General features: G+C 34.5%; 1 protein-coding gene across 1 annotated transcript in view; it reads right to left on the minus strand.

Annotated features, from left to right (window-relative positions):
* Positions 1 to 6,948: 6,948 nt before the first annotated feature.
* The window catches only part of LOC110645450 (uncharacterized), a 118,988-nt gene continuing 102,123 nt past the window's right edge, over positions 6,949 to 23,813 (minus strand). The window contains exon 4 of the mRNA XM_058137059.1: positions 6,949 to 6,982. Within this exon, the coding sequence (XP_057993042.1) occupies positions 6,949 to 6,982 (34 nt within the window). The remainder of the gene's footprint in view (positions 6,983 to 23,813) is intronic.

Below are 23,813 nucleotides of genomic sequence, written 5' to 3' on the forward strand. Positions count from 1 at the left end.
CAAACCGTTGTTCAAGAAATGTGGCATCTCTACTTATCACAACCTTTTGTGAAGTAGGCAATAAAAATAATATCCAAAACTATCTTTTGGATATCCAACAAATTGACCTCTTCTCGATCTGGTCTCCAATTTATCGGTGTTCGACTTTTGATATAAGTGGACAACCCCAAATCTTAACATGCTTAAGACTTGGTTTTCTTCCATGCCATATCTCATAAGGTGTGGAAGAAAATGATTTTGATTGAATACTATTAAGTATATATAAATCTGATTCTAATGCAAATACCCAAAAAGGTGATTGTCTTATCATTATAGATCATCATACTACTTACCATATACACTAATGTACGATTTCTCCTTCAGATACACCATTCACCGTATGCGTTCTGGAGGAGTCACCGAGAAACAATGCGATGATCTCGCAAGTATTAATCAAATTCAAGATTTCAAATATTCACCTCCACGATCTGATCGAAGAGCTTTAATATTTTTTCCTTTTTGATTTTCTACTTCAGATTTAAATTCTTTAAACTTTTCAAAGGATTCATGTTTGTATTTGATCAAATACAAATACCCAAACCTTGATTTATCATCAGTAAAGGTAATAAAATAATGAAAACCCCTTCTAGCCATTTCTTTAAACGGACCACATACATCACTATGTATTAGTTCCAAAATATTTTTAGCTCTTAGCCCTTGTCCAACAAAGGGTAATCTAGTCATTTTGCCTTGAAGGCAAGATTCACAAGTTGGAGTAGGCTCAGAGCCCAATGAAGATAAAATCCCCATTTTCTCCAATTTTGTAATCCTATCTTCTGCAACATGACATAACCTTAAGTGCCAAATATATTTTGAACTTGAGTTGGTTTTCACCATGGCATTGCATTCATTTAGATTGCTATACTCTGGCCAGTGGAAACACTTTCTTATTGGCAATGGAAACACTTTCCTGTTGGCAGTGGAAACACTTTCCTTTGCCTTTGTCAGCTTTGGTCTTCCTTTTCTGTTTAGCTATTTTCTTGGAAGGACCAGGAATCTGAGGTTTCTTTTCTTATTGCCCTTCTTCTTGTTGGACTTTCCAGTAGAAAAAGATGCAACCAAAGCTACCTCTTTTCCTTTATTGCCTGGCATATTCTTTTGAGTAATAACCAGCATGTTGAGTAATTCAGCTAAGGTGCATTCCTGTTTAGTCATATGGAAATTTGTCACAAAATTCCCAAAAGACTCGTGAAGGGATCAAGGATCAAATCCGCTGTAGTTGGAAATCCATGTTGAAGTCAAGATGTTCCAACCGCTCAATCAGCCAATCATCTTGTGGACATGATCCCCAACATTCTCCCTCGGACATCCTCATACCTAATAGCCGTCTAGATATCTCATACCTAGCATTCCTCTTTGTGCTCACCATACAACTCTTGTAGGTGAAGGAGGATCTCACTCGCACTCTGCATGTTCTCATGTTGCTTCAGAACTCATTACTCATAGAAGCAAGCATGTAACACTTAGCTCTCATATCATGCTCCTTCCACTTGTCCAAAGTATCATGTTCCTCTTGTGTGGCCTCCGGAGGTAAGGGACCAGAACATTTGAATCTAGAACATATCCTATATGTTCAAGGTTCAAGACAAGTTTCAAATTTCTTAGCCAATCGCATGATTAGGTCCTGTCAACCTATTGCGATCAAGTATGCTTGCAAGGATATTGGATGGTGGTGGTTGTTCTGTGCTCATTATTATCGTAAAATTAATTGCGAAATAACCAGATTAATTAGTAAATGTATCATGTAATTAACCAAATATGATTATGGTCTTTTAATCAAATTGGTCCTCCCACTAACTTAGCGAATCCTACACTTCCAAAGTAGAAAACGGAAATCCTAGTTGGATGGATTTCTAGTGGGTGATTGAATTCTTATAATTCTATTGATCATCCTCGTGTACATCCATTATTGGAATTACAATAAACTATAAGTGAGCAACTCCTTGCCCATCACATCTCATGTGAGGTTCAATCCTTTGCTAGCCCCTAATGCTCAAAATCTCGTGTACATCCAATATTGACTTATCTTGCATTAGTTAAGTTGATCCCATTGAGCCAAGAATTATGCAAATAATTTTAATGTCCTCAGGTACATCCAATATTGGCCACCAAACCATTTACATATTTACAACATCTCATGCTTAACAATTATTCTTAAGAAAATCTCTTAAATTAATTGCATCTCATGCAACTATTTAAAATTTCTTAAAATAATTGCCCCAATGGAGGGCTTATGTTATAATTACTTTAATTATAGCATTTCCAACTTAATCATTTGTTTGGAAGATTTTATAGCCATCCTAATTACTATTAAGGTCTCACTTTGCACATTATCCATTTAGCATGCATATATCATATAATTGCATACATTCCCATACATCTCATGCATTCATGGATAAGCAGTAAATATGGTATGATCATGGACTTTCTAAGGGATTCAATTATGAGCCACCAAGAATTGAATCAGGGCATTCCTAGGTGCATTTCATTCATTCATTTTACAAGAGTTGCTGAAGGAGTACATAATCAACACTTGATATTGAATTCCTCCCACTGGTCCCACCAATGCTCTTGACCTCCTTGAACTTCTTGCAATCCAATATTACATAGTAATCCTTGGCATACCAAGGCGAATTTACAAGAACTTAAATAAATGAAATTACAACCCAAAAATTATTACAAACTTAATAATACATGCCCAAAATAAATTAAAATAAATTAATTAATTTACAAGCCCAAAGAAACATAAAAGAAATAAATCCAATCACATTGGTCTTTTATAGTCCATGATCATCCATCATGCATATCACTATTTAACAATTAAATAAAACATACATACTTAAATTAAATTGAATATCTCATATTCAACTTAAAATTTCAGATTTGAATATGATTCAAATAAATTTAAAAATTCAGATTTAAATCTCATTCAAACAAATTTAAAAATTCAGATTTAAATCACATTCAAACAACTTCAAAAATTCAGATTTGAATCACATTCAAACATTTTTTAAAAAATCAGATTTGAATCACATTCAAATATTTTTTAAAAAATCAGATCTGAATTTTATTGAATCAATTTTAAAAAATCAGATTTAAATATGATTCAAACAACTTTAAAAATTCAGATTTGAATCTCATTCAAACAACTTTTAAAATTCAGATTTGAATCACATTCAAACATTTTTTAAAATTCTGATTTGAATCATAATTTAATTGTGTGATTAAAACAACTAATTAAACACTTTAATTAGTCAAAGAATAGGCCTTAGATCATACAACAATTGCAGAATTAAAAGCCAAACCTTGAATCACCCATGGAACCATTGTTGCCGCCACCAATGGTGGATTCTCCATGTGTGACGCCACATCTCATGATCCAACCAGCAATGAATCTCTTGATCTCATGATCAAACACACAATTAAATTATATAATCAACAATCTAAATGGCAAATATAGTGGCTCTGATACCAATTGAAGGAACGGAAGCGTGAAAAACACAAGATTATACCATTGAATTCAAAAATTTTCACCTAGGGTCACAAGCACCATGCAAGATTTATTTTTATCTATTTGATTTCAATGATAAACAACATATTAAAACTCTTTTAATATGTTTTTGGATCTGTATTTGCCATTTAAGATTTTAAAATTAATCAGATTAATTTTAGAACCCTAGATTAAATCAAGAACGATTACACTAACCTCTTGATGTGCTGCAGCGTGTCTGCGCCTTTGAGATTCATCTTCAGGACACCAGATGTTGTCTCTCTAGCTTGTCCACACCAAGAACACCTATGGCAGCCCTTGAACAGCTTCTAAAGCCTTTTCTATTAATTAGAAATTCAAGTTCTGCCTTTTAAGAGATTAGAGATGCAAACAGGACACTAGAAACAATTTCTAGTGTTCTTAATTCAAGAGATTGATGGCTAATCTCTTTGAATTGATGAGAGATGAAGAGAAATAGCTGGAGAGGCTCAAAATGGCGTGACATATGAGAGGAAAGGCTGCTGGTTATGTTTTCTTTTCATAACCCCACTTAAATAGCTAGGTTAACACATTAAACCCTAGCCACATGTCACCTTTTGATTAGCTCTAGGTTTAAGTGACCCAATCACATTGTGCCAAGTGTCAAACCTATATTTAATCTTGATTTTAATCATCTTACATGATTAAAAAAAAAAACATTTGGCAAGCCTATGTGTAATCCCATGTGTCACCATCTCATGGTGCCACGTGTCACACTGCAAAATGACCAAAATGCCCCTGTGTCTTAATTTTGAGTTCTTAACCCAAAATAATTATTTTCTTCTTCTAATTAATTTATATCAAATATAAATTAATTAATTAATCTATATTAATTAATTTCTCATTAATTAAATTCATATTTAAACACTTTAAATATAAATTTAATTTATACTACACATCCAATAATCTAGATTTGGTTTCAAGTCATGCTAGGGACTTTGCAATTTAATTGCAAACCAAATCTATTTAATTAATCAATTAAACTCTTTAATTAATTAATTAAATTATATTTAAATAGGTGATAACTTGTGTATGTGTGTGACTTACTAGGCTCATCACTAATTGGCAATGAGACATGATATCAACTCTTAATATCATCAGAACTCTTTCTTACCATAAATGATTTCTCTAAATCATTTTATGAACCTCATAGACCATGGTTAACACCTAGCATAGCATGCCATGGCCACCCAATTAGTAATAAGATTTACCTTAAATGAACCTATAATCATATGTTACCATGCACTAGAATCTCTCTCATTACAAAATCCCAACTCAAGCCGAGTCATGGTTTATGTCAAACTCCATTTGCTATGAATATTATGTTCTCTTTTAATTCCAGTTCTTGATTAAAAGATTTTTCTCATCGAAACTCTTTTACGAATAAATCTATCTGTCTGGCCAGAACTTGAAACATCAAGAACAATTAAATGAACATAGGATTTTATCTCTATTTACTTAGAGGAACAGATTCCATCTTGATCAACACCTACCTCCATATATAACTAGTAGGAGCCAACAGATGCCCATATACCCATACACAGTACAAGTATGAAAGCAAGATCAAACTCAAACTACCTATATACAAGATAACTGTGCTATCTCAGTCTAAAGATTATATGCACTGATATGATTTATGACAAAACATTGACAAGAGTAAACTCCATGTGCTTGTCATAAGTGTCACTGGTTCGGCCTACTTATCATGTATAAGTGCCTATCATGTTTGTTATATGGCATGAGACTCACCATTCCATCTTATTTATATCTCATATAAATAACTTGGGAACAAACATGAATACAATCTTTCTGGATAAGTCATGTCCTTATTATGAAGTATCCTCGATTGTGAACCTATTTATGATACTTTGTGCTAGAAATATTGTCACTCATATTCTTAACAACTTAAGAATAATATTTCTAACAAAATATCAATGGACCTTTTCTATTACACATAAATATATTATGTAAACGAAAAAGTGGAAATGCCTTTTATTAATAAAATTATGTACAAGATACATACTAAATGATATGCTCTAGGGCATACTACTAACAATGCTTTACCTAGGACTGATGTTGGAGTAGAGGAGGTCCTGCTCCACCAGTGCCAGAGTGGCCTGCACAACCCCAATAGGCTTTTTTTAAGCAAATAATGGAGTTCTTTAGGCAGATGATAGGGGCAATTTCACAACCCCCACAACCACAGCCATAACAAAAGTCTCATTTAGAGAAGCTCTGGAAATATGGAGCTGTAGACTTTGAAAGGAAGAAGGAAGATGACCTGTCTGTAGTTGAGTATTGGCTGGAAAGGACAGAAAGAGTTCTGCAGTAGCTTCACTGTACCCCAGAATAGTGTATAGAGGGTGTTGTATCCCTACTTCAGGAAGATGCTTACAAGTGGTGGGATACAGTCTCACCTGAGGTTCAACCAGAGCAGTTGACACGAGAATTCTTCTTGGCTGAGTTCAAGAAGAAGTACATTAGTAATGTGTATCTTGAGGTAAGAAGAAGAGAGTTCATTAGTCCAAGGCAAAGGCAATTGATAGTTTTTGAATATGAAAGGGAGTTTGTTATACTGAGTAAATATGAGAGAGAGATAGTTCCCACTGAAGCTGACAGATGTAAAAGGTTTAAAGAGGGTTTAAATGATAATATCAAGTTATATATCATAGCTTTGAGGATTACTAGTTTCCCTCAGTTGATAGAAGCTGCTTTAAATATGGAAAGAATTAGGGATAGTGAGCAGAGCTGTAAAGACAAACAACGTAAGAGGGAATTTGGACCAGGGCAGTCAAGTATGCCGACTGCTAGTAAGAAGCCCAAGGGTCCACAGGATTAGACACATGGCTAGAGAGGCCAGTCTGGGATATTTGTCGCTAATTCCCTGAGCACAGTAACAAGGGGATCAGCCTCAATGCTAGAATGTACGCACTGTGGTAAGAGGCATAGAGGGGAGTGTGGACTATTGATTGGAGGGTGTTTTAAGTGTGGGGCTTCGGATCATTACATAAAAGATTGCCCCCAGAGGAGTGATTTAATAGCTCCAGCACAAGCTGATAGACCTACCCCTACAGTTCAAAGGGGTAGGAGACCTAGTAGAGCAGAGGTGGCTAATACTTCACAGAAGGCTACTTCTAAAATAGTTGAGAGGCCCGAAGCCAGGGTAGCACCATGGGTATATACTATGGAGGCTCGGGCGGAGTCGGATCCAGACATGGAAGAGGCAACATGGGAAAGTAGAGAACCAAGGAGGTAGCAGTTCCTTGATTACTTACATCAGGTAAATTTGAAGGACGAAATTTTATTTAGAGGGGAAGAATTGTGACATCCTCATTTTAGATAGTTCCGTACATTCTACTATTCTGGCGACTAACATCGAATCAGATAGCCAGAATATCTGGGATCACTCTTAAACTAGAGTTAAGAGTCATACATTAGATTAATAAAGATCAAGTAAAATTAAAGAAAAAAAATAAAAGAAATGAAGTGCAAATGGGTTAAATGAGTACAAACCTATAGCAATGAGTGACTACGGGTCTAGTAGTTATTCTATTTCTGTAGAACATTATGTATAAATAAGTCAAGAAAATGTAAAGAAATAAGTTCAAATAAGTAAATGAAAAGCTAAGAGAAAAATGATAGCACGGACTTATCCGGTATTAAGGAAAAAGACAAACTGAAAACCCGGTAAGTGTAAAATTTGGTCAATAAAATTTAAAGTTCCACATTGACCAAAAATGGGATTTATTAAATTAATAAATCAAGATTAGTTTAATTAATTGAAATTATAAAAATTAAATATAATTATATAAATAGTCAAACCAAAATGATTAGGAAATTCAAGGTAATTACAAAATTGCCATTTCTCTTTAATTACAAATATGCCATTATGTTATTAAATAATATAAATATCATTCAAAAGGCTAAAAAACTTAGAAATTTGGTATTCTTTCCAGCAGATAGCTATCCCATAGCTCTCTCTCTCCCTCACCTATTTTCTTTCCTCCATTGTTACACAATTCAAGCCCTAAAACTCAAGTCTTCTACTACCAAACTTATAGGAAATTATGAGAAAAATTGACCTTGAGCCCTAATTTAGAGAAATCAAGCAAGAAATAGAAAGAATTTGAAGGATTTGGGAAGCACGAATTTTAGCTAAGGTAGACCAAGAAGCGGCTTCAAGTTTTTTATTGATTAGAAGGTTGATTTGAGTTGATTAAAGCTAGAAAATCAAGGTTAGTGCTATTAAATCTTTTGGATTCTGAAGTTTTAGCAAATTGAGTTAGGGTTTCTAAATTTGAGGATTTGAATTCTTGTAATTGAATTGATGTATTTAAGCTTAAATTAAAACTATTTGGCATGTGTTTGTTCATATATGCTGATGAGATAACAAAACAATTGAAGGTATGTAAGGTTGTGCAATGAGACTGATTTTGGATAGCTTGTGTCCATAGTGCTCAATTGACCATAACTTGAGTTTCACAACTCCAATTGTTGTGAAATTAGTGCCAAATTAAAGATGAAATCCATACCTACAACTTTGATGATTTGGCCTGAACCAAATTTCTAAGGCAACTTAATCAAATTGCTAAGCCAAATTGAAATTTCTGAATCTGGATTTGCCTGAGATTCTAGTAGAATGCACTGTGATACCCGTGTACTGAAATTAGCATAACTTACAATATATAAGTCCAATTGAGATGATCTAAATTGTTCTGGAAATCAAAGACATAGGGCCACAACTTTGATTTAGAGACTTTACACAAATTCTGAGTGTAAGATACCCAAATGTGGAATGTAAATTTTGACCTGAATACTGGAAATCTGGAAATCACAGGGTACTATGCCTGTGAACTAGGATTAGTAATGTAACCATAACTTATTTTGTATAACTCCAAATGAAGTGAAAATTACCTTTTTGGAAAGCTGAGACATAGGGAACTAAATGTCAAGAAGAAACCTTGACCAGAAAATGATGGGAGAATAGTAAAAAACTGACTGGAATCCGGAATGGTAATTTTGGAATCTTGAAAATGGCCATATGAACAGTGATTGTTCAAATGGGCATAACTCATTGTAGAGAGGTCCAAATGACCTAATTTTTGAAACCATAGAAAGCTTAGACATATTAGAACATTTTTCATGAAGATCATGAACCCTAATTTTGAACTTAACCTAGTCAAATTGCTAATCAAAATTAGCTTAACAAAACTGGCAGAACCAAAACTGACCAGAAAATCCTGGACATTGACCAATCCGACCAGTTATGGTAAAAATGCCATAACTTGAGCTACAAAATACCAAAATGGAGTGATTCAAAAATGATATTAAAGTTAAGACATTAAGGAACAACTTTGATGAAGAAATGTTGGCCAGAATTCCACTGTAGATTTGCCTAATGCAACAGTGAACTTGAGCACCCAAATATGATATTTTTGAAATACTTTTAGAAGGATTTGAATTATGATTGGCAATTAATGCCAACAACTTTGTAAATCGAAATGTGTTATAAACATGAAATTGGGACTTGTGTTCCCATTATATATGGTATAACCAAAATTTAGCATAAATAATATTTTGAATAGTAACTATAATGACACAATGTAAAGAACCAACACATAAAATGCTAATGTGGCCATGTATGCCTAGTTTATGATTAGTTTGGATAGGTTGGCATGCCAATAGGGTTCTGACTTACAACACTACTTATGGCTCCGTGCCATTTTGTGATCTATGGCTTTTATTGCCATTTTGTGATTTATGGCTTCTGGCCATTTCGTTACTCTTTGATATAAGAGGCTTTATGCCCGATTGATATTATGGCCCTTTAGCCATTCTGTTGCACACCTAGTAGACACTATGTGACCGATGGTGTGACGGTCTGAGGCACAAGTGTGTCCAGTGCTACTTACCCGCTTATCCAGTCTAGTCAATCTTTTATAGGTTACTTGGGCAGTAAAAAGTATTAATGAGATTAAATTCAAGTTGAAATCAAGTAAGGAAATTGAATATCAAAATAAAGAACAAGAAAGATTCCAATAAAATAAATATTCCCAAAGATAAATAAAATGAAAACAAAAATATATAATGTTTAAAATATTTATAGGATCGTTCAATAAAATGCTAGAAAGAGTCAATATTATAAATTTTAATTAGCCTTCAACTAATCAATAATTTATTAATTATTTATTTTCCTTATAAGTACTATAACCATGAAATTATTACTTTTATTTGTATATTATATTTCCTTTGTATTATTGCACCACTAAGCAGAAATGCTTAGCGTGTTAGATTTTCCATGTGTAGGTACTAAAGATAAAACCAGTGGACTCCAAACTGGGATTTTTGGGAGTACAGATCTACAGCCAGTGTCCAGCATGTCACTTCACTTTGTAGTGCATTTTGCTAGAACCTACTAGTCTATTTTAGTTATTTTGTATGTTGTATATAAACATAAGTTTGTAATGCATATTATGAGTTCATGTAACTAAATTTGTATATGATGTAATTAATAAAGTTGAAAATTTCATGTATAAATTGAGCATGAATGGATGAAAATTTGAATGAATTTGATGACTTGAAATTGAGAATTGTGGATTGAGATTATGAATTAAATTTGAGAATGTTGATGAGTATATGAATTGACATGGAATATTATAAAATAGGTGAATAGTATAATACGCTAAAAGTTAATAAAATAGGGGAAACTCCATCAGTTTCTCTGATATAATGAGTGAACTTAAAATGACTAAATTAAATTTAATTACCAAGAAATATTATAAGATAAGATAAGGTGCTTCAGCATAGAATGTAGCACGCCTTGCTCGGCTACACTGTAGACGGGTAAGGGGGTGTTTCAAGCATTACACAATTAAAATTTTTATTTTGATTATTTAAATTTTATAGATAATTATCTACATAAAAGACAAAAATTAGACAAAAATAAAACAAAAAAAATTCTATCTTCTTCCTTAGAGTGGCCGGCTCCACTTCTCTCTCTGCACCTCTCTCAAATTTCCTCCATTGTTACACACTTTGAGCTCCTAAAACCCTAATTTTATACCATAAAATCCATAGCCACTTTAACAAAAACTTGATAATTAAGCTTGAGTGGAAGATTGGGAGCAAAATAAATCAAAGAGATTGAAGGAAATAGAAGATTAGAAAATCATCAAGTGAGGTAAGTTGATTTCTAAGCTTTCTTCGTATATATTCATTGAACATAAGTTCAAATAAGTAGAATTAACTTGAGATAGCATGAAAATCATGCATGAATGGGGAAGGATGGGATTCGGCCAGCCATAGGGAAGTAAGATTTTGATGTGTTTTAGTTGAATTAAACATGAAATTGAGCTTATATGAAGTGGTATTCGTGAATTGGGTGTTAAGCTTGCATGACTTTGCATGAGTTAGTAAGATGGAAAATTTAGGGTTTATGGAATTTAGGGCTTTTGTATTATGTTATGCCATTGATGGTTATAAGGCCTAATTATGGTCATTTGGCATGTTTTGATTGAGAATTGATGTGAATTGATCAAAGGAAAGAAGAGATTGGTGGTGTGTTGAATTGTAGGAATTCTAGACCTTAGAGTCCAGTAGATTTGAATGAGTATAATTTGAGCTACATAGCTCCAATTGGTGTGAGGCCAATTGGAGATGAAATTTATGACATAAGGCTAGAATTTTCATGTAGAAACTTTGTCCAAAAACTGACCATAAGTTACCCTAAATTTGGCTTGAATCCATATTACAATTCTGGACCTGACCCAAAATGATCAAATGAATAGTGTTTAGTAATTCAGGCATAACTCACTCTAGAAAACTTTAATTTAGGTAAGCCCTTGGTGGAGTATGACTCTCCACCTCTTCATCAACTGCTCTTTGAGAAGCAGTATCCATATCCTAATCAAAATAAGAAAACAAACAGATTTGCATCAGTGTCACCTCAATACTTACAAATGCAATGCAATGGTATGCACTCTATCTAGGCCCAGAAACGCCTAAATCGATGCTCTGATACCACTAAATGTGACACCCCTTACCTGTCTGCAGTGTAGCCGAGCAAGATATACCACACAGTGTACCGGGGCACCAAATCATATTTCCATTACAATTTACCTTTTTTAACTCATTTATTTATAATTTTGATTAATTTGAAATTTCTGCAAATTTTATAGAAAATTCGGCAGAGTGCCGGCTGTAAATTAAAAAAACAGTTCTTCTGAATCTGTTAAAAACACTTCCAATATAATCATAATATCAATCTCAGTCAACCACCAACATATTTTCAACAATTTCTCAAATGACTTCAATATCTCAAAATTCAATTCGTTTCATATCATACTTAACTAAATAAGAAATACTCAAATTTATTACTGAACATGATTTATAGATGTTTACATCAAAACATAATTACATGAGTTTATAACATACATGACAATAAAAGTCTAATTACAAAAGTTTACAAAATAAAAAATACCAAAAGTAACCTAATGTCTTACCAATGCACTACAACTCTGAGGTGACTCTAGACTCTGTGTGCAGATTTGAATGTTCACCAAGTCTGAGGTCTGCTAGACTCCCCAGCTATGTCTCCAGTACCTGCGCATGGCAAAAGCGACGCACTAAGCAATTCTGCTTAGTAGTGACAATATAAAATAACTAAAACAAAATAAATATGCAGAATGTATTTTATATTTTATGTAGACTTAATTTCTGACATTTATTGCATTATTATTCGATTAAAATTTAGTAAGATTTATTTTAATTGCCCGAGTAACCTATACTAGTCTACTGGACTAGATAAACGGGTAAACTGGCACTGGGTACCAAGTACCTTGGACCATCACACCATCGGTCATATTGTGTGTCACGGTGTGCAACAGAACAACAAATAAGCTGTAATAATTATTAGGGATAAAACCCAAGTATAACAACTCAATCAACATAGCCAAAGGCTATTATATCACAGAATGGCACGGAAGGCCATAAAACACAGAATGGCATGAAACCATATGCAATACTGCTAACCAAACCCTATTGGTATGCCAACGTATCCAAACCAATCTTGCTAGGTGTACTAGGGCATGTTACACTCTTACATTGTACATTCTTGAAATTTAAGTTTAGGTGTTACTATTCATTTCATTAGTCAACTAAAATATTGACTTTTGCATAGGCAATAGGTACATTGATTTTAATACTCCCAACATACCATATTTTGCATTTTAAAGTTGTTGGTATTGGTTGCCAATACCATTTCTAAGCTTAGTGTTAGTTGTTCAAAATTTTCAGATTTCAAGCCTTGTGTTTACTGTTCCATTGGTCATTTTAACAGTAGGAATTTGGCAAAGTTGTCAACATGAAAGTTGTTCCTTATTGTCTTTTTTTGAATCACTCTATTTGGAGTTTTGTAACTCAAGTTATGGGCTAAACACCATAACTGGCTGGATTGCAAACTTTCCAGATTTTCTAGACTGACCAAATCTATAGCGTTTTGTACAGTGGCTGCAGGTCACTTTTTGAACATGTTATGGTCAAAATTTGGGTTGGTTTCTTCAAGAAAGTTGTAGGTTTATATCTCAGCTTTCTGCTGGTAAAATTTTAGGTCAATTAAACCTTTCTACACTGAGTTATGACCAAATGAATAAACACTGTTCATTTGGTCATTTTACCCAGGTAGAATGCAAGTCACTCAGATTAGGGAAATCTTTAGGTCAACTTGGTTTGATTTTCTGGGCATGATTTCTTCACTAAAGTTGTGCCATTATGTGTCTAGTTTCATCTCCAATTGACCTTGCACCAATTAAACCTCTACAACTCCAGTTATTGCTGTCCAAACCTGCTAGACTCACACCCAATCCTGTAGGTCGCCAAGGGCAGCAAAACTAACTTCAATTCCCACTCAACAAACCACTTTATTTCTAATTCACACATAACCAAATGGTCACTAATTGACCATTAAAACTTACTTTCACTATTACATAATCAAAGTCTATATTTCATACCCAAACCCTAACTCAACCATCTCAAATCATGCATTCACTTACCTTTCACTATCCTAAATAATAGATTAGTGTTAAGGGCAGCCACAATACCATTTTAATTCTAAGAAATCTTCAAAACCCTACCAAGTTCAAGGCTGCCAAAAATATTGGGGAAGGTATGCTCATGATTTTATTTAAATTTCTTTGTAAATATCCACTAATTCTACTCCTTCCACATGAATTTAAAGAAAGTAAACAAGTTTGGTCACTAACCTCTAATGGAGTCACCTTTTAAGCTTGCAAAAGGTCTTTTTTTGTCACTTCTTTTTGCTCCCAAAAGCTTCACCAAGATGAAATACCAAGGTTTTATGTTGCCAAGTTAGGGTTTTGTTGAGAGAAGACTAAGGAAATGAAGCTTGGTTAACTTGAAAATGGAGGAGTGAGGGAGAGAGTATGGTGCGGCTTGAAGAAGAAGAGAGTGGCTACTGGTTTTTCTAGAATTTTTGACCTCTTTTCCTCTCTTTTTTTTATGTATTATAATTGTATTTCTTTAATTTGATTGGTCATAGAATTCAATTACCTCATGCTTACATAAGCATTAGGTAATAAATCCCATTTATTTTCATTTTCTTTTCTCTCTTGCTATTCATTTTTAATAAATTTTTCATTAATAATTTTTCATATTTTATGTCATATAATTCACTTACATAAATGGACAAGTTGGTCAAAAATCATCTCTGAAGATGAAATGACCAAAATACCCTCCGTTTGGCTTAACGAGCTAAAATTGTTTATACCAATTAATTAAAATTTTCTTGTGTTTTCTTAACATTTTATTGTCGCTGGAACCCCAATAATTCTTCACTGAGGTCCCAAAAATTATTTCATGAAGTTTTCCTTGAGTCTAGGGCTGCTAACGGCCTTCACCGTCACTTTCCCTTTAGGTTACTCATCAGTGGGGTTTCGGCTCGTTTAACCTTAGTGCATTTCAGTCCTAAAAATTTTCCTTGATTTTTGTGATCATTATTTGGTTAATTTATAACTCCTCACTCTAGTCTAATTATAATTTCAAATATTCTATGTGACACCCCTTACCCGTGTACAGTATACCCGAGTAAGCAATGTCACACGGTGTACCGGCACACTCTAATATGCCTTATTTAATTTTTATCATGCTTTTGAATATAATTTGTGAAATATAATTTATTTAAGCCATTTATCGAAATTGTCATTTATTTGAGGTTCCGAAAATTTTAAAGAAAATCCGGCAGAGTACCGGCTAAAAATGGAGAAAACAGTTCTTCAGAACCTATTAAAAAACACTTCCAATATTGTATTCAATCATCTTAAACTCCAATATCCAAAATCTCAACAATTTTCAATTTCAGTTCTCAACAACCTTTTCATTTCTCAAACATCCATTTCTCATAATACTCATATGCAACAATAAATAAATGCTCAATTTTGCATTCATAACCATAACTTTCATTATTTACATGAACATTAAAATACATTACATAAGTTCAAATACATATGAGGAAATAAAAATTAGCTACAAAATATCAAAATGACACCTAGTGTCCTACCAATGCACTGCAGAAGTTGAGGTGACACGGACACTGTGCAGAACTACCGGATGGACTCACCCAGTCTGCGGTCTACTGGGCTCACGATATGTATCTCCAGAACCTACGTGTGGCAAAAGGGATGCGCTAAGCAATAATGCTTAGTGGTGCAATAATAAAATAAAGGAAATAGCAAGAAAATAAATATGTAGTGAATGTACATGTTATATTTGTTTGGTATTTGTATACCATTTACTTTGTCCACTTTTATTCATTTGGTTGCCCCAAGTAACCTACACTAGGCAATGGATGGATAACAGGTAAAGCGCCTTTGGGTATCAAGTACCTCGGGCGTCACACCATCGATCACATATGCATCTCCGGTGTGCAGCGAGCGACTAACAAGCTGTAAACAATATCAGGCACAAGGCCAAGTCTCAATGCAAGGTCAGAATGGCTAAAAGCCATAAAATCACGGAATGGCATATTGCCATGTGCAGTACTGCTAACTGAACCCTATTGGCATGCCAAATTATCCAAACCAATTTTGTTAGGTATACTAGGGCATTTGAAACTTTTAAATTCTTCAAATTGTGAATTTCAAGTTTTGGTGTTACTATTCACCTCATTGGTCAACAAAAATGTTGACTTTTAGATAGAAAATATGTACATTGACTTTGGCACTCCCAACATACCACATTTGGCATTCAAAACTTGTTGGCATTACGCATTTATACCATTTCAAAGTTTAAACTAAGGAAGCGAATTTTTGATTTTGGAACTCAACTTTCTTGTTCCATTGGACCTTTATTTGATGGGAATTTGAAGAAATGGCAAACATGAAAGTTGTTCCTTATTTTGTCTAGTTGAATATCTTTTTTGAATCACTCCATTTGGAGTTTTGAAGCTCCAGATATGGTCGAAAAACCACAGCTGGCCGGATTTCCATTCTGCAGAAATTGCCAAATCTATAGTACCATGAACAGTGACTTTGATTGCATTTTTGAATAGGTTCTGGCCATAATTTGGGGTAGGTTTCTTCATGAAAGTTGTTTGTCTATGTCTTAAGTTGTTTCTGTAAAAATTTCAGGTCAATTGACCATTTCTACAGTGAGTTATGGCCAAATGAACAGTTCATTTGGTCATTTCTACAGGTGCTGTTGCTTGGGATCCGGATTGGGGCCAACTTTTGGTCCTCTTGCTTTGGTCTTTTGGGCATGGTTTCTTCAGCAAAAATGTGCCATTATAAGCCTAGTTTCATGTCCAATTGGCTAAACACCAATTGGACCAACACAGCCAAAGTTATGGCTGTGTAATTGGACTGAAATCTCAGTCCATTACTGCTGTCCCTAGGCAGCATAGTCATTCACTTTGCCATGCTATTTTTCAGTCCATATTATGGTCAAATCTCCTCAAATGGACACTAATTGACCATTAGAGTGTTCTTTAACAATTGCATAAGCCAAGTTCACATTTTACTCCCAAAACCGTAGTTCAAAGTCATGATTTATACAATTTACCTTAGTTAGCTACTAATTCACTATTCTTATGTTTATAAACTTCCAACATGGTTTCTAGTTCACTCCAAGCTCATCAAAAACACTCATTCCTCTTCCTTCAATAGGGCAGCCGAAATTCATGTACACATACACATGAGTTTTGTTCATTTAAATTTCATTTTCTTACTATATTCAAGTTCCTATTCATGAAATTAAAGAGTTAGGTATATAGTGCACTAACCTTTAAGTGGCAGAATTTTCCAAGTTAAATCTTCACTTTCCTTCACTTTCTAGGCTGCCAAAAGGTTATGCAAGGTGCTAGGATAAATTTTAGTGAATGGAGTATGAGGATTTAGGGTGAGACTTAGTGGAATGGAAAGCTTATGGAAGTGTTAATGGAGGATTAGGTCTAGGGCAAGGTTTCGGCTGCCTTTGGGGAGGATGATGGCTGCTGGATTTTTAATTGTTTTGGTCTTTATTTTGTCTCTTTTAAGTATTTAAGAAAGCTTATTAACTTGTGATTGGTTGGTAATTTATAAATGACATCACTATGATGTCACAAATTGCTTTATTTGATTTTTCTTTTCTTTTCTCCACTACTCATTTACAATTTAATTTCTAGTAATGTTTATTCATAGTTTATGTCATATTAATTATTTACTAAACTGGACAAGTCGGCCAAAAATCACCTCTGAAGGCGAAATGACCAAAATGCCCTCCGTTTGGCTCAAAGGGTCAAAATTGTCTGTACCGATTGAAAAATTTTTTCTAGGTATTTTCTTGACATTCTAATGCCATAGGAACCTCAATGACCCTTCTCTGGATTCCCAAAAATTATTTTATGAATTTTTCCCCAGGTCTAGGGCTCCTCGTTGCGAGAATCGCAACTTCCCTCTGGTTACCCATCGCTAGGGCACCGGCTCGTTTAACTTGTTTGTATTTTATTTCTAAAATTTTTACTAAATTTTTCTTATTAATATTTGAGTTAATTATGGTTCCTAACTTTAGTTTAAATATTTTTCCGGACGTTCTAGCTGTCCGGACCTGTAACACCATCCCGGTAGCAACTCCGTACATTCTACTGTTCCGGCGACCGGTGTCGGTCCGGACAGCTAGAACGTACGGAAAAATATTTAAACTAAAGTCAAGAATCATAATTAACTCAAATATCAATAAGAAAAATTTAGAAAAAATTTTTGAAATAAAATACAACCAAGTTAAACGAGCCGGTGCCCAAGCGATGGGTAACCAGAGTGAAGTTGCGGTTCTCGCAACGAGGAGCCCTAGACCCGGGGAAAAATTCATAAAATAATTTTTGGGACTCTAGAGAAGGGTCATTGAGGTTCCTATGGCATTAGAATGCCAAGAAAATATTTAGAAAAACTTTTCAATCGGTACAGACAATTTTGACCCGTTAAGCCAAACGGAGGGCATTTTGGTCATTTTGGCCAGACGATTTTTGGCCGACTTGTCCAGTTAAGTAAATAATTATTATGATCTAAAATATGAATAAATATTGCTAAAAATTAAATTAAAAATGAATATAAAAGAAAGAAAAAGAAAATGACTTAAATGCTTAATTATGACATCACCATGATGTCATTTAAGTGCCCTCCACTAATCACCATTCAACAACACAACAAAGACTCTTTAAAAAGAGAAAAATGGCAAATTAAGAAACCAATTTTCTGGTTCTTCTTCTTCCTCAAAACGTGAACCTCCCCTCCATAACCCTCCATGAAAGTTTCCTTTAATTACTTCCATTTCCCATGAAATTCCACTACTAAACCCTAAGTCACCTTCATTAAAACTTGTCCACTCATCTTGGGGAAGTATTTGGCAGCCTAGAAAAGGAAGGAAAGTGAAGTTCAAGCTTGGAAAATTCTGCCCTACAAGAGGTTAGTGCACCTATCTACTTAAAACCCTTATTTTCTATGTTAGAGACTTGAAATCAATATGAATTTGTGGGTTAAATGAACCAAATTTAAGTGTATGCCTACCATGAATTTTGGCAGCCCTATTGAAGGAATAGGAATGAGTGTTTTTTTGGACTTAGAGTGGACTAGAAATGATGTTTAAGGTACATATACACAAGTATAATGAATTTGTATGCTAACTAAGGTAATTGGTGTAACCCTTGAATTTGAGCTAGGGTTTAGGAGTGAAAAATTGGACTTGGCTTATGAAATTGTTAAAGAACATTCTAGTGGTCAATTAGTGACCATTTGAGGAAATTTGACCATAATTGGGTCTGAAATATAGCATGGCAAAGTGAATGAGTATACTGCCTAGAGAGTGCAGCATGGTGGCTGAGATTGCAGCCCACTTAGACAGCCATAACTTTGGCTGTGTAGGTTCAATTTGTGTTTGGCCAATTGGACATGAAACTAGACTTATAATGGCACAATTTTTCTGAAGAAACCATGCCCAAAAGACCAAAGCAAGTGGACCAAAAGTTGGCCCCAATCCGGATACCCTGCAACAGCACCTGCAGAAATGACCAAATGAACAGTAACTGTTCATTTGGCCATAACTCACTGTAGATATGGTCAATTGACCTGAAATGTTTACAGAAAAAAGTTAAGACATAGACAAACAACTTTCATGAAGAAACATACCCCAAATTATGACCAGAACTTAATCAAAATGGCAGTCACAGTCACTGTTCATGGTACTGTAGATTTGGTAAATTCTGCAGAATTGAAATCCGGCCAGCTGTGGTTTTTGGACCATATCTGGAGCTACAAAACTCCAAATGGAGTGATTCAAAAAAGGAAATTCAACTAGACAAAATAAGGAACAACTTTCATGTTTACCATTTCCTCAAATTTCCAATGTAACAGTCCCTAATAGAACAGTAAACTTATGGTACAAAAACTGAAAATTCTGCCACTTAGTGTTAGGCTTAGAAATGGTAATGGTGATCACTTCCAACAAGTTTTAAATGCAAAATGTGGTATGTTTGAAGTGTCAAAACCAATGTACCTATTTTCTATCCAAAAGTCAACATTTTTGTTGACCAATGAGGTGAATAGTGACACCAAAACTTGAAATTCAAATGTGAAATTAGAAATGCATTTAGGGGACTTTAAATTGCAATTGGCAATTAATACTAGCAAATGTAAAACTCAAAATGTGGGATCTTGGTGTAATTAGAATTAATATATCCATTAAGTATAAAAAAGTCAACATTTTGGTTGACTAGTAAGGTGAATAGTAATCAAAATGATTAGTAAATTAAGATGAAGACCTAGAACCAATTCTAAGCTTAAATGCTTAGAATTGTATGACAAATGTGGACTATGCATCCTAGTCAAAATTGTTAAAAAGAAATTAAGGCCATAAATTTGAAATCCATGAAATATTTATGGATTACTTGAAACATGAAAAATAAGTCACCTAATTGATATGAATATATAGTTAGGGCTTATATGCCCATCACAAATGGAATTCATAAAATATTAATAACTCAACTTGAAATATAAAATTTGCAATTACATAAGTAGATTCTTGAATGTATAAATGAGAAAAGGAAAAATGTTTTGAATACAATGGTACATGTGAACCATTGTTTAGAATTGTGATTAATATGAATAACATAAAGAATGAATAAATGAACCATATTAATGTATGAATGAGACATTAGTTCTCATTATTGTAGAAATGAGAAGTATTTTGAGTACAATGGTATAAAAAGGATAATTGATGTGAATTGTGATCATATAAATGATCAAATGAATGTATGAATTTTAATTGAAATTTATTATGAAATAATGAAGTCATAAAACACAATATATTAATGTTTAATGATATTATGTGCCCTTGTATTGCCTAGACATGTGTGTCAGATTGGATAGTTTGGCATGCCAATAGGGTATTGTTTTAGCAGTACTGCGAAAGGCTTTATGCCCGTATTCATGGCTTTATGCCCGTATTCATGGCTCTTATGCCCGTATTCATGGCTTTTATGCCCGATTATGTGATATCATGGCTTTTTAGCCATACTGACTGCATACGTGGTTGACGTTCTGCGTCCCATGGTATGACGGATCGAGGCACCGCGGTGTCCAGAGCCAACGACCCGTTATCCAGTTTAGTCAGCCTGTCGTAGGTTACTTGGGCAGTGTAATTTATTAAAATAAAATAAGACTATTAGTAATTAAAAATATTAGAAATCAAATAAATGAGTTAATAAGACTTCAAAAGAATTAGTTACAATTATGAAATGATCCAAACCACATAAAAATTGTTAAGTAAAATGATAAAAGAGTTGCAAAAATAGGTATAACTTAACTAAATATTTTAAATGTACCTTCTATTGCCATATAAATATAATCTGAGTATTTTTATTAATTCTATTTGTTGTACATTATCACTGTGAATTTTGGAATTAAACGCTTCCAAAGCGAAACAAATGAGAACAAAAGATAATTAATATTAGACATATTGTATTAAATTAAATTGATTCTTAAATATTCAAATTATGCTTCTTTCTTTCTTTATTTGTATATTTCATTTTCTTGTTATATTATTGCACCGCTAAGCAGCAATGCTTAGCGAGATGGATTTGTTCCCTCGCGCAGGTACTTTTACTAAGATTTTTGGAGTCTAGATCTGCAGAAGTGGCTGGAGTATTCAAGGTTGTTACCTCCTCAGCAATGCATGTAGATAGGGCCCATATAGATCATATTTTGTATTTTGTATAAAATGCTAGATATTGCATTATAATGTAGATTAGGAATAGGTAATTAATATAATGTGATATAAATTAATAAATTAGCTCTTTTATATGTAATTAGTTTATACATCATGTAAATTATGAAATTTTGTAATTATTTTGTAAATTATGTAAATTAAGGAAATTTGAAAATTTTGCTCATTGAATTTGAGAATGTTTACATATGAATTAAGTATGAATGGAAATGTATGGAAATGATTATGAAATTGAAATGTATGGATGAGATTTGATATATGAGAAAATTATGAGAATGATTGATGAGATAATTATGATTAGCATGGATAAGATTTTATTTTGGAAATATTATTGAAATTTTCAAACAGGTAAATAGTAAAATACATCAACTGGTAATAAAATAGGGGAAACTCCGCTGGTTTCTCCGACAAAAAATAATTAATATTAAAATATAATGAGATCAAATTATGAAAGGAATAAAGTAAGATAAGATAGGGTGCTCCGGCACCGAATGTAGCACACTTTGCTCGGCTACACTGTAGTCGGGTGAGGGGTGTTATAGGACCGACACCGGTCACCGGAACAGTAGAATGTACGGAGTTGCTACAGGGAGGGTGTTACAACTCTTCTCCTCTAATTTAAATTTCGTCCTCGAAATTTACCTGATCCAAACAGTTGAGGGAACTGTTGCCTCATCGTCTCTTCACTTTCCTAAGTTGCCTCCTCAGTGTTGTGGTGCCTCCAAAGCACTTTCACCAGTGGAATCTGCTTATTTCTCAATTCTTTTACTTCCCGAGCTAGGATCCGTATGGGTTCTTCTTCATATGTCAAATCCGGTTGCATTTCAATTTCTTCCCTGGAGATGACATGTGAAGGATCTGAGCGGTATCTTCTTAGCATAGACACGTGGAACACATTGTGGATCTTGTCCAGCTCTGGTGGTAAAGCTAGCCTATAGGCCACTGGTCCCACACGTTCAATGACTTCATATGGGCCAATGAACCTAGGGCTTAACTTACCTTTCCTTCCAAACCTCAATACCTTCTTCCACGGTGACACCTTGAGGAACACTTTGTCGCCAACTGTGTATTCTATTTCTTTTCTCTTCAAGTCGGCATAGGATTTCTGTCTATCTGAGGCAACCTTTAAGTTGGCTTTGATTGATTTTACCTTCTCCTCAGCCTGTTTCACCAGGTCTGGCCCTACCAGTTTGTCTTCGCCTAATTCAGTCAAGCACACTAGAGTTCTACATTTCCTCCCATACAGTGCTTCATATGGAGCCATTTGGATGCTAGCTTGGTAGCTATTGTTGTATGCAAATTCTGCCAGTGGGAGGTATCTATCCCAACTTCCCTCAAACTCAATGACACAACTCCTCAGCATATCCTCAAGAACCTGACATATATTTCATGTTATTGTTATCATTTCAATTCAATATTTGTATCAATTCCATTGGTTTCAATTGTTTACCTGGATTACTCTTTCTGATTGCCCATCCCTCTGAGGATGGAAAGCTGTGCTGAAGTGGAGTTGTGTACCCAAGGATTCATGCAACTTCTTCCAAAATCTCGATGTGAACCTTGGGTCTCGATCAGATATGATGGAAAGTGGAATTCCATGCAGTCTAACTATCTCACTGATATACAATTCTGCTAACTTCTCTAGTGAGTAGTCAGTCCTAACTAGCAGAAAGTGTGCTGACTTCGTCAATCTATCAACTATCACCCATGCTGCATCATGTTTCTTCCGAGTGAGAGGTAGACCACTTACAAAATCCATGGTGACTCGATCCCATTTCCATTTAGGTATGGGTATAGGCTGTAGCAAACTTGATGGAACTTGATGTTCTGCCTTGACTTGCTAACATGTCAAGCATTTAGTCACATAGTCACCTATATCCCTCTTCATACCAGGCCACCAATACTGGAGTTTCAGATCATGATACATCTTTGTACTTCCTGGTTGCGTAGCATATACACTGGTGTGTGCCTCTTTTAGAATACTGGCCTTCAATTCCCCATCATCTGGTACACACAGTCTTCCTTTGTAATACAGACACCCATCTGCTTTCACCCCATAATCAGTTGCTTTTCCCTCTGAGATCTTGCTCATAATAGCCATTAAATTTTCATCTACTTTTTGCCCATCTAAAATCTGCTGTAGCAGGTTTGGCCTCACTTGCAACTCAGCCAAAATAGCTCCATCTCGAATCAAAGATAGACGGGCATTCAATGATCTCAAAGCTGTGATGGACTTTCTGCTCAAAGCATCAGCAACTACATTTGCCTTCCCAGGATGGTAGTCAATCACACAATCATAATCCTTTAGGAACTCAATCCATCGCCTCTGTCTAAGGTTGAGCTCCTTCTGAGTTGGCAAGTATTTCAGACTCTTGTGGTCTGTGTAAATGTAGCACTTTTCACCGTACAAGTAATGCATCCATATCTTCAGTGCGAAGATAATTGCTGCAAGCTCTAGATCATGGGTAGGGTAATTTTGTTC

This window comes from Hevea brasiliensis, chromosome 15 (genome assembly GCF_030052815.1).
Source record: "Hevea brasiliensis isolate MT/VB/25A 57/8 chromosome 15, ASM3005281v1, whole genome shotgun sequence".
Classification (NCBI taxonomy): domain Eukaryota; kingdom Viridiplantae; phylum Streptophyta; class Magnoliopsida; order Malpighiales; family Euphorbiaceae; genus Hevea; species Hevea brasiliensis.